A 13,109-nucleotide genomic window follows, 5' to 3' on the forward strand; every position below is an offset into this window, starting at 1 on the left:
CTAATGCTGGTTGTTCATCCTGATGTTCTGTGAGTACTCGTCCTCACGTAGAGGAGGGTAGGTCATGTGTGGGAACGGCAGGAGGTCCTAATCCTTAGGGGTACTTTGGATAGGGCTAACCTCGGGTGGCAGCTGATGTGATTATTCCAGTTACTACATCACCCGAGTGCAAGAATGCCTGTAGCTACACAGATTCATACAGTCCGGACGGTCTGGCTAATGAGAGTTTTTGGATGGTTATATGTGTTGAAATATTTTTGTGTGATTTCAAATGTTTAAATTATATGTTGACGTATGAATTAAATTACATAAGCTTACCCTGTGTTTTCTTGTGTTGTCTCGTCCTTGTACGTCCGTCTTGTCATTGTGATGATCATCCATGTGGATGTGAGCAAAAGGAGATGCCTTGTTGGAAGATATAATTGAGGAGGAGAATCTGGTAGATGTGGAAGTCAAGGCCGAGCCTTAGAACGTCCGGTTATTCATAGGCAATAGCTAGTTAGTTTTGATTTTGAACGTTCGGTTAGTTGGTTTTGTAAAACCGTTCGTCCCGAACTATTGTTACTTCTGTATTATTGCATTTTAACTCTGAAATTAATGTCGTTCGGCTTTTGAACGTTGATGTTTAGTGTAAGACTGCACTGTTTGATTTTGCAATGTAATTAATTCTAATTTATGGTTATTACTGTATTTTGGGATGTTACATAATCAATTTGTCTCCTTAAATCATAATTAAATGTTAGTGTTTGAATGATTGTGTTTTTCAAATAAAAGAAGTGACAATTCTTGGATGTTAAAACTCTCGAATGTCTTACCTTTGTATATGTATCTCATTTTGGTGATCAAGTTTTAAGTTATTTTAAGTGGGGCTTCATTTTTTCAAAAAAAAATGTGATGTAAGTTGATTTTTTTTAATATATAACTAGGTCAGTATGTGGTTTTTTTTATTTTTTAATCTTTTTAATTTTATTTATTTTCTTTTTAAAAACAAAACTTTGTCACATGTTGAAACAGTGTGACTAGTGATTGTGACACGTGTCATATGAAAAATCTCAATTTAGTCATTTTATTTGTATTTGATATCATTTTAGTTCTAATGATTTTTTAAATTGGAGCAATTTCATTCCTCTCTAAATTAAAATCAAATTTAACTTTTATATAGATCTATAATGATATAACAATTTAAAATAAATATAAAAAATTAAAATCTATAAATTTTTCTTTTAAATATACTCATTTTAATTTGTTATAAAAATATTTTAAAATGTATAACATAATTGAAACAAAATTTAAATAAAGTTCAATGCATAACATAAATTTAATATTGTAAAACTTATTTAATAAAAATATCAATTTTAATAAAGATATCATTATACATCTATATAAAAGTTAAATTTGATTTTAATTTGGAGATGGATGAAATTGGTCCAATTTAAAAAAAAAAATATTAGAACTAAAATGAGACCAAATACAAATAAAAGGTCTAAATTGAGATTTTTCACATGACACATGTTACTATCATTGTCACATGACATTGTCTTTGTCACGCCACATTATCTCTGCATGTGGCAAGAACCTCATTTGACATGTGACAAAGTTTTTTTTTAAATAAAAATTAAAAATAAAATTAAATATAAAAAACCACATATTGACACATGACATTGAGTTAATGTCGTCAATTATATATTAACGAAAATTGTCAAATTGTATCACATTTTCAAAAATGAGGACCAAATTGAGACAATTTAAAACTTGATGTCCGAATTGAGATTTTTGTACAAATATGAGGACCATCCGAGAGATTTAACTTATTTATTATTATCACAACAGTGTAATATAATATAATTTGTACCAATTATAATTTTTAGTCTAATATTGTTTAATTTATGTATATCTAATAAAGTATAATTGAAAAAACACTTATTTAGCGTAGCAAAAAATTTATAATGTATTTCTACTTTAAAGCTATCGAGTATTATTGTTAGGGTCAATCACTATGCATCTAAGGTATTATTTGCTTTGATGCATGTCATTCTTTTGTCTTTAAAAGACGTCTAAGAGCGTAATGAGTTTTAAATTGTCTTAGGCCTCGACTCTTAAGTGAATTGGAACTATTATGTATCGTAGAAAGATAAGCCCTTTAGTTGAGGTTTAAAATGAATGATTGGTCATCCCCAATGGAGGACTTAAGAGACCAATGGTTTGTCTGAGAATCTCTTTACCAGCCCCACAATAGGTACCAATGTCATCTTACTAGAATCTTGAGCATGGATCTATGGACAGGTGACAAGATCCTAGTGGTGGCTTGAATGCTTTTGATGACCAAAATTGAATCCCTTGTTTTTCAGGAGGGGAGATCCATCAACAAAAGATTCTTTAACGCTCAAAGTTAGTATTTGATATTTATGAATATAGTAGTGAATATGAGTGATTATTGAATGAATATTTATTGAAGAATACTAGTTGCATTTATAAGATTAACACGGATCGTGAACCTATGTTATCATTAGAATAATATTAATCTCAAGTATATAATATCAAAGTAGTTAATAACAATATAATTATATTTCATTAAAATAAATCATAGTATTAAATTGTTGAGATTAATTATGATATGTGAATATTTCTCAATAAACATAAGCTTGAGTTGTTTAAGAATAAAGAGATTTAATGAACGTTGTTGGATCGTGCTATTGGATTAAATATGAACCTATATGAATTGTATTATTCAATATTAAACAATTAAAGTTAGTCTACTAAACAAATAGAATGTGGTATGAAATTATGAAAATGATACAAGTTTTAAACAAATTCCGAGGTTTGACAAATTGTGTCGTGCATAATAAATAAAGTCATCTCATACTGAAGTGAAATCATGTTAACTTTGGACGACTTCTTTTTGTAAAAGTTAAAGTCATTGCAACTTGAAACGACTCTGTTAATTATTTGAGTCAAAAGCAAAGTCTCGAGACATGTTAGCATTACTTCAGTTATCTTGTGAAGTATATTGTATAGTATAAAATATTAACCGAGTGGTTACAAACAACCAACCAGATATTCAGGTAATCTGTTTATATCTTATTCTGTTTATATTTTATTGGGCTTATATCAGCTTAGGATCCATGAGGTAAATTATAAATACAAAGTCAGGGCCAAAGGCCAGGTACGTTCCACTTACGCATTATTCGCTCTACACTACTCTCAAATACTGAACAGTGATAATCATTCACTAAATATTCAACCAAGAGCCGAGGCTCTTCAAATCACACGCCTAACTTGAGCGTCGGAGTACCTTTTGCAGGTACATCCTCCCCCGTCCAGAAGAAGACCGATCGGTTTATGCCAACACCGATCGGCCAACAGCGGGAGTTTAGAAGCGAGCGAGCGGCCCAGACACATCAGCAGGTTAGTCTCTCGGTCCCAAAAATATCAACCGAGACATTTTGGCGCCCACCGTGGGGCCGAGCGTCAAACCCAATGATGACCACAAGAAACCAAGACGAGCGTTCAGTCTCGACATCACTATTTCAGATCCACACCAGAAACTTTCGACAAAAACTACAGTAGATGAATCATCATCTCTACGTGAGACGTCGTCAACAAGATAAGTATTTTTTGAAATATGAATATTTCATAAAATATCTAATTGATAATAGATATTATAACAACTATTTTTATGTTAAATATATATGTTATAATCCATAATATATTATATGATATATGATATATAATATAGTATATAACTATAAATATAGTTATCTAATTATTATAACCGAAACATTTTTTGGCATGATTAAAATAGTCAAAGAAATTGTTGTGTTAGAGATAATTATCAACAACAATATTATAAAATCTCAAGACGGTTTTGATACCTTGTTTATTATATATGTTATTTATTCGGTGCAATTCATAACCGAATCATTTATTATACGGTTATATACCATAATATATATCATCATGAGAATTTCAGCAAGACATCTTGAAGAAATATATATCAAAATCCACGCCATCAACTATGCAAGTGCGTACTAAGATCTTGTCATAAACGGACTTCATGCTTAAAGTATCATGGAATTCAATTAACGAAGGGGAAGTCTCCTATTGCAAACACTGATTGCCAATTTCGTCAGCAAAGTTCAAAATTAACGATCAAGTCCAAGACCGAGCGGTAAATCCCCCTCGGGAGAGAGGTAAAGCCCTCTCAAAGACGAACGGTAAATCCCGTTCACTAGGAAACAATCCTAGCTCAAAGCAGAGGTAAAACCCTCTCAAAGCCGAACGGTAAAGCCCGTTCCCTAGGAAGCACTCCTAGGTCGAAGACCGAGCGGTAAATCCCCCTCGGGAGAGAGGTAAAGCCCTCTCAAAGACGAACGGTAAATCCCGTTCACTAGGAAACAATCCTAGCTCAAAGCAGAGGTAAAACCCTCTCAAAGCCGAACGATAAAGCCCGTTCCCTAGGAAGCACTCCTAGGTCGAAGACCGAGCGATAAATCCCTCTCGGTTAAAGTCGAGGGCCGAGAGGTAAATCCCTCTCGGTTAATGTAGAAGGTCGAGAGGTAAATCCCTCTCTGTTAATGTCGAAGGTCGAGAGGTAAATCCCTCTCGGTTAAAGTCGAGTGTCGAGCGGTAAATCCCGCTCGGTTAATGTCGAAGGTCGAGAGGTAAAGCCCTCTCGGTAAATGTCGAAAGTCGAGAGGTAAACCCCTCTCGGTTAAAGTCGAAGGTCGAGAGGTAAATCCCTCTCGGTTAAAGTTGAAGGTCGAGAGGTAAACCCCTCTCGGTTAAAGTCGAAGGTCGAGAGGTAAATTCCTCTCAGTTCAAGTCGAAGGTCGAGAGGTAAATCCCTCTCGGTTAAAGTCGAAGGTCGAGAGGTAAATCCCTCTCGGTTAAAGTTGAAGGTCGAGAGGTAAACCCCTCTCGGTTAAAGTCGAAGGTCGAGAGGTAAATCCCTCTCGGTTAAAGTTGAAGGTCGAGAGGTAAACCCCTCTCGGTTAAAGTCGAAGGTCGAGAGGTAAATCCCTCTCGGTTAAAGTCGAAGGTCGAGAGGTAAATCCCGCTCAATTACTGTCGAAGGTCGAGAGGTAAAACCCTCTCGACAAATGTCGAAGACCGAGAGGTAAATTCCTCTCGGTTCCTGTTGAAGGACGAGCGGTAAATCCCGCTCGATTACTGTCGAAGGTCGAGAGGTAAAACCCTCTCGACAAATGTCGAAGGCCGAGAGGTAAATTCCTCTCGGTTCCTGTTAAAGGACGAGCGGCAAATCCCGCTTGGTTACTGTCGAAGGTCGAGAGGTAAAACCCTCTCGACAAATGTCGAAGACCGAGAGGTAAATTCCTCTCGGTTCCTGTTGAAGGACGAGCGGTAAATCCCGCTCGGTTAATGTCGAAGGTCAAGAGGTAAAACCCTCTCGACAAATGTCGAAGACCGAGCGGTAAATTCCGCTCGGTTACTATTGAAGGTCGAGCGGTAAAACGCTTTCAGTTCCGCCAACGCAGCCTCCCTCAAACTCATCAGTCCTATAGTTAACCACGGCTAAAGCCAACCGCTTAACTCGGACTTGGGGGGCATAATGTATAGTATAAAATATTAACCGAGTGGTTACAAACAACCAACCAGATATTCAGGTAATCTGTTTATATCTTATTCTGTTTATATTTTATTGGGCTTATATCAGCTTAGGATCCATGAGGTAAATTATAAATACAAAGTCAGGGCCAAAGGCCAGGTACGTTCCACTTACGCATTATTCGCTCTACACTACTCTCAAATACTGAACAGTGATAATCATTCACTAAATATTCAACCAAGAGCCGAGGCTCTTCAAATCACACGCCTAACTTGAGCGTCGGAGTACCTTTTGCAGGTACATCCTCCCCCGTCTAGAAGAAGACCGATCGGTTTATGCCAACACCGATCGGCCAACAGCGGGAGTTTAGAAGCGAGCGAGCGGCCCAGACACATCAGCAGGTTAGTCTCTCGGTCCCAAAAATATCAACCGAGACATATATTAAAGTTGTTGAATGTTGTAACAACCTCTCTATTTATATATATAATGTGAATGAAGGAGTAATTTAAAAAAAAAAAAAAAAGAGAGAGAGAAAAAGTCGTCCAAAATTTACACAATTTCTTTTCAGTTACAACGAAATTGTTTTAGTAATGTAACATTTTTTTTTTGTTATAAAGTCATGCAACATGCCCAGATTTGTCCAACTTTAACTTTTTTTTTTCAAAACTTGCACAATTTTAATAATTTTGGAATCAAATCTATTCTAATAAAAGATTTTGCACGACACATTTTTTATTATGTGACGCATGCGTAGTTATGTTGAAAATAAAAGAATTAAAATCTTCGGATGATCCTCATATTTGTATTGAGATCTCAATTTGATTCTTATAAATTGTTTCAATTGAGTCTTAATTTTTTAAAATATGTAATAAATAGACAATTTTAATAGAAAAAAATAGCTAAGATGTGTTGACGTGGCGCATATGATATGAGTAAGTTTATTGTGTGGAATACGTATTTAATTTATTTTCTAAAAAATTTAATTTGTATTTAATTTAAGCTTAAATGTTTACTTCGTTCCCATGTTAGATGAATTTCTGATTAATACTCAGTTTTAAAAATAAAGACATTGGGTCTCTATGAAAAATATATGAATAAGGTTCACAAAGAAAGAACAAGTTCAACAAATCATCAAAGAAAAAACTAAATAAAAGAAAAAAAAAATTCAACAACATAAAAGAGAAGAAAAAAAATATGGTCACATTAGCATGGACTTAATCACCGTTACTGTCAACTTAACGGACATAACTTTATTCATACATTTTTCATAACATAGGAATTCAATGCCTTCATTTTTAAAACCGAATATTAAACACAAATTTACATAAACATTTAAGCCTTTAATTTATTCTCTAACCGGAGACTCAGAACTCTAATTGAATCCCCAATGTTTTGTTTCTCTCTCGAAAAAGAACCTAATCTCGTGGGGTTTCTTGGTCTCGTGTGCAGAGATGTTTCTAGGGGAGGTACCTTTCTTCTCCTTCTTTCCATTTTTGGTTACGATGCAAGGAGAGGGCTCCCTTCTTCCTTGTTTTCCCCTCTGGTTCAACTCGCGATGTAGGGACGTTTTTCCGGTGGCAGGCGCGGCGATTCGCGGTGAGGGAAAATCGTGTGTGGCTTGCGACTTTGCAGTTTTCGGGTTTTCTTTTGCTTATGTTCTTTCAATTTATGGTTCTCGATGGTCACGATTTAGGGTTTGAAATTAGGGTTTCTTAAATTGGGAATTATGGGTTAAGGTTTTCGCGTTTTGGGTTTCTGATTCTTGCGATCTGGGTTCGTTTGGGGATCGGGGTTGCGAATTGATTTTCTGATTCATCTCTGCATGTTGGTGGTGCGAGCTTGATATTCATGATCCAGTGACTTATGTTTTTTCAGTCTCTTAAGTTTTGGGTACTCATTGTTGGTGGTTGCACCTTGGGGTTTCCTTGGGTTTCTAATATAGAAGTGAATGTTGTTGGTGGTGGTTGGTCTGACTTGGAGTTTCTGGGTGGTGGCAAGAGCATAGTAGCTTGCCCATTCTGACCATTGTAAGTGCAGAACAAAGAAGAACTATACACGTCTCAGCCAATCAATTTTCGAAGAAGATGAATAATGTTTGAGTTAATTTAAATTTTAGGGCAAACAGTGAATGACTAGAAAGGATGAAATAACACGTCAATGACTTAAATGATTCAACAATGACATGTGTTTTGTTAAATATTACAGACACATTTTAATGCCTTATTTTTTACTTAACGGAAATTGTCTATTTATTACACAATTTAAAAATTAAGACCTAATTGAGATTTTAGTATAAATAGAAAGATCATCCAAAATTTTTAACTAAATAAAAATGTAATGAATTAAAATATAAATTTAAAATTAAAAATAACTAAATCAACAATGTTAGTAAACCTAATTATGTTAGAATTGGTTTGGATAATAATACGAAACTGGATTAATCAGATATTAGTTATCAGGATTATGGATTAATTTTAACATATATTTGTACTATAGGTTTGTAGATAATATTTTTTGTTGAAAAAAAATATTTTAATTTTGAATAAATAAAATAAATATACTAAATCTTTAATAAAAATCACATGTATGATTTTAATGATTATTTTTATAATAATCTATAATTTTATATAAATTATTAATAAATGAAATGTTAATAAAAAAATAACCTACCAAAAAGAAAATTTAAAATTTTAATAAAAAATATCCTACAAAAAGAGAAAATTTAAATTATTTATGAATTTATGAATATTAAAACTTCACTTCTAAAATAAATTGAATATCCACAAAAATTATAATCTATTATTAGAATTCAACTATTACTATTCATTTTACTAATTTTACTTATTTAAAATTACCTGTTTGTACACAAATTTATTTAACATTTTTTTCAAATTGGGTGGAATGATTTTTATTTCCTTAATCATAAATGTTAAAGATGTATTTACACACTAAAATTATAATAAGCAATTATATTTAACCAACATTTGTTTTTTACTCTAAATACATATTGAATATAGTTTTTAATTTAAAAATTAATGTGACAATGGTAGGTTTTTAGGATCTATAATGAATGTTTCCTCACTTTTTTTTCCCACTCTTTATATTGTTTTATATTGTGTAACTTCTAAACAATATTTTATAATAAGATGTTGAAATTTATTTCAGCATTGTGACAGCTTTTAAAATGTCACGTAAATAAGAGATGTTTTATTCAACTTTTTAAGAAATAAATAAATAAATGTCACACAAATAAGAAATGTATTATTGAACTTACCTTTAACTCACTTAATTTTTTATTTTTGAGTTTCCAAGTGTGCATTTTTTTCTCTGTTCAATTTTTTACTGTTCTCCTTTCATGTTCCTTGATATTTAATCTATTAAGTTTCATATATTTGACCTATTAGGTTTCATATCTAATTCATCAATATTTTATTTTATAGGCATTTAAACTATTATTCAGTATTCACAATTCTTCTTCTTATTCGTTTTAAACTATTTATTCATGTTATAAAAAATTTATACCTATAGTTTTTTATTAGTAACTCTCCTAAAAATAATTTTTAATAATATTTATTTGGAGTGTTAACAGGAAATGTTGTATCAATTCTTAGATTGCTTATTTTGTTATGCTCTTCTTCTTTGTCTTTTAGATCTCCAAAGGATTTATGTTTGCTTAGAATTATTTGGATGATACCTACAAAAGGTACTCTGATGTTAAAGTCAGTAAATAAATGATTAGTACAATAATATACTAATATGTTATGAAAGTCATATTTTAGAACTTTATTTATAGTGATTGGTAGGTGCTTTTATTTTTTGTCGATCTAACTACTGCCCAATCATACCAGTCATAAGTGATATGTCCAAGAGGTCGGTCTAGGGACTCAGTCCAAAATGTCATCAATCATGAATTTTATTAGATTATTCGGTTAATGGTTGGTCTTCGGGTTTGACAATACACTTTTTATACTGATTCTAAGTTTAAACGGTATAGAAAATTGACTTTTTATATCAATTTATTACAAAATTGGTATAAGAAAGTTTATAATTTATTGTCACGTTTTATACTTGTTTTAGATCCATAATATAGAAAAACTTCTTATATTTACGATATTATCACTGCGTGATCTCAACCGATATAAAAGGTTGGTATAAAAGAAAAATTCACTGAGAATTATAATTATTTAATAATTAGAAAGATAATACCAAAAAGTTATATGGCAGTTTCTACTATACCTTTTATTATAATTAAAAATATCAGCTAATGAGCAAGTAGTCGTTGCACACATGGGCAGTATTTCAGGAAAATGTTATAATGGGTAGACATGTATTTATCTACTTTGGCTAAATATCTCAATAAGCAGATAGTATCCTAACTCCATCAAAGAGAGTTTACCAAAAACCACCAATTTCTCCACCACGAAATCTAGATTCCTTCCTCTAACAAAGTTGGTAATTGTAAAATTTTATGAGTATCATGTTTAAGGTAATTGTTATAAAAATGAATACATTTATTATAAAAATCGTTGCCAAAAAATATTGTTAAATTATCTTCTACTTAAATATATACTTTGTTGAAACCATCCAATAATGTTTTATGATATTAACAAAATTTTCACAGAGAGCACATTGTAGACAAGCTTAGTAGGTAGCTTTCTTTTAGCAATCAACGTTTGTCTCACGTACACTTCATTTGAAAGCTTTCAGAAGCAGCTAAATCTCCAACAGAGTAACGCCATAGCATTAATCCCTATGGACAGACAGCAACGAAGAAAAAGCCAAAGAGAACTTGGTTCAAATTAAGCATATCCTTCTCAGATGATCAACTCAAGGAGAATATCCACATAAACAAGTACCAAATAATCACAACTTTCTCTCGTTCACATCCACAAAGCATAGAAGTAAACGTCCATGGCTGCATTCAAACACTTTCAAACTTACATCAACATTTGTTTTGTATTTATATATAAGGGGAAATGTTGATGGTGATGAGAGAAGACAACAAAGGGCAAGCACATAGTGAAGAAAGTATAAGGAAGCTTGTTAAGTATGGCACTGGAAGTGCTTGAAGCGCTTGATTCAGCGCGAACCCAATGGTACCACGTTACGGCCATCGTGATCGCAGGCATGGGGTTCTTCACCGACGCCTACGACCTTTTCTGTATCTCAACGGTTTCCAAACTTCTGGGACGCCTGTACTACTTCGATCCTAGCTCCAACAAGCCGGGAAAGCTCCCAACATCAGTAAACAACTTCGTCATTGGTGTCGCCATTGTCGGAACCCTCTCCGGCCAGCTAGTCTTCGGCTGGCTCGGCGATAAACTCGGCCGGAAAAAGGTCTACGGAATCACCCTCATCCTCATGGTTCTCTGCGCCATTGCCTCCGGTCTCTCATTCGGGGCCAGCGCGAAATCCGTAATGGGAACGCTGTGTTTCTTCCGCTTCTGGCTTGGCTTTGGTATCGGCGGCGACTACCCCCTCTCCGCCACTATCATGTCGGAGTACGCCAACAAGAGGACACGCGGGGCGTTTATAGCTGCAGTGTTCGCCATGCAGGGCGTGGGAATCATCTTCGCGGGGCTTGTCTCCATGACACTCTCCGCGCTTTTCCAATCCTATTACCATGCTCCGACGTATACCCAAAACCGCGTCCTGTCCACGCCACCGGAGGCTGATTTTCTATGGCGGTTGGTTTTCATGATCGGTGCCATTCCGGCGCTGATGACTTACTACTGGCGAATGAAGATGCCAGAAACGGGGCGTTACACTGCCATCATAGAAGGTAACGCAAAACAAGCTGCGGCGGATATGGCGAGAGTTTTGGACATTGAAATCCAAGCAGAGCAAGATAAGATTGCCGAGTTCAACGCAGCGAATAACTACCCTTTGTGGTCGAACGAGTTCTTTAACCGTCATGGGCGTCATTTGATCGGAACCATGAGCTCATGGTTTCTTCTTGACATCGCTTTTTACAGCCAGAATCTAACCCAGAAGGATATTTTCCCTGCCATCGGACTCATAGACAAAGATTTTGAAATGAGCGCCATCGGTGAAGTGTTCCAGACGTCACGTGCCATGTTCGTGATCGCTCTGCTGGGGACCTTCCCCGGTTACTGGTTCACCGTTTTCTTCATCGAGAAGCTGGGGCGCTACAAGATCCAACTCGTGGGCTTCTTCATGATGTCGTTCTTCATGTTTGTGATCGGTGTGAAGTACGATTACCTCAAGAGCGAGAACAAGGGCCTCTTCGCTCTTCTCTACGGCTTGACGTTCTTCTTCGCAAACTTCGGACCTAACAGCACGACGTTCGTACTTCCCGCGGAGCTGTTTCCAACGCGAGTGAGGAGCACGTGCCATGCGCTGAGTGCAGCGGCGGGGAAGGCAGGGGCACTGGTGGGGACGTTCGGAATACAGAGCTTGACGGTGGGTGGTGAAACGCCCAAGATTAAGAAGGCGATGATTTTGCTGGCGGTGACTAACCTGTTAGGGTTCTTCTGCTCGTTCTTGGTTACTGAGACTAAGGGTAGATCGTTGGAGGAGATTTCCGGTGAGGATGGGAGAGAGAGTGAACTGACGGCAACGCCCAACGATTATAGGGTTCCGGTGTCAAGGACAGAGACCATGTAAAGAGGAACTGATTCAATTGCATGTTGCTGCACCCAGGTTTAATATTACAGGTTTATTACAGTATGATAATAATCAAAAAATGGTAACCCATACTAATAATAATCATAGCAACAATGGGGCCAAAATTTATGCTTTTTTGTGTCTCATGGTATATGTTTATTCTACAAATAAGATATTGGATTCGTGTTTGTGTGATCAATACAGCTCAAGCCAGGATTCGATCGTCTGTGAATGTTGTTAATATATTTTATATTAATATTATAAAGGAGCTCCATTATAAAGAAAAGTGCATGTTTTCAATGTTAATTTTTGGAATAATAATAGCATGACACGTACATAATAAAGAGGTTTAATGTCTCCGTAGGTCCCTATTTTGGTCATGAATTTCAAATAGGTCCTCTTCATTTTCGGCGTATCAATTGAGTCCTTGTTTTTGTAAAATTGAATCAATTACAGGCCTGCCGTTAATTTGGACAAACGACCGTTACGGTATTGGTTAGGTGGCATGGTTGAGTGCAGACGTGGCATTTAAAACGATTATTGTATTAAATAATAGGTATGCACGTATGTTTATTCAGTTTTGGGTAAGGGCAAAGTAGGAAATTTGAAAAAATTAAAGGGCAACTGAGATTGGGGAAAGAATTTGAGGGTTTTTATTATTAGGGTTCGCGTGAGAGGCCAAAAATCGCGATCGTAAGTTCGAGCTGAAGCGGCAGAGTGCATGCAGTGGGCGGTGTCTGTGGGTCCTTTTGTTGTTGGAAGCAAGAAGCTGAAGCACGTGGTCAGTGGAGGTTCATCTAAAGGAAGGTAAGTGTTTGTGCTTTATTGTATTCGTTTTTATTCAATCGAAACTACAATATTCGGTGGTGGTCCCCCATTGATGTATGGTTTGGTCTCTGGTTTTGATTGCATTTTG

General features: G+C 35.3%; 1 protein-coding gene across 1 annotated transcript; it reads left to right on the top strand.

Annotated features, from left to right (window-relative positions):
* The first annotated feature begins 10,615 nt into the window (after positions 1–10,615).
* Positions 10,616–12,193, top strand: LOC108347193 (low affinity inorganic phosphate transporter 4). The gene has a single exon (XM_017586354.1). The coding sequence runs from the start codon at positions 10,616–10,618 to the stop codon at positions 12,191–12,193; it is 1,578 nt and encodes a 525-aa protein (XP_017441843.1).
* Positions 12,194–13,109: the final 916 nt, after the last annotated feature.

The sequence above is a fragment of the Vigna angularis genome, chromosome 9 (genome assembly GCF_016808095.1).
Source record: "Vigna angularis cultivar LongXiaoDou No.4 chromosome 9, ASM1680809v1, whole genome shotgun sequence".
Lineage (NCBI taxonomy): Eukaryota > Viridiplantae > Streptophyta > Magnoliopsida > Fabales > Fabaceae > Vigna > Vigna angularis.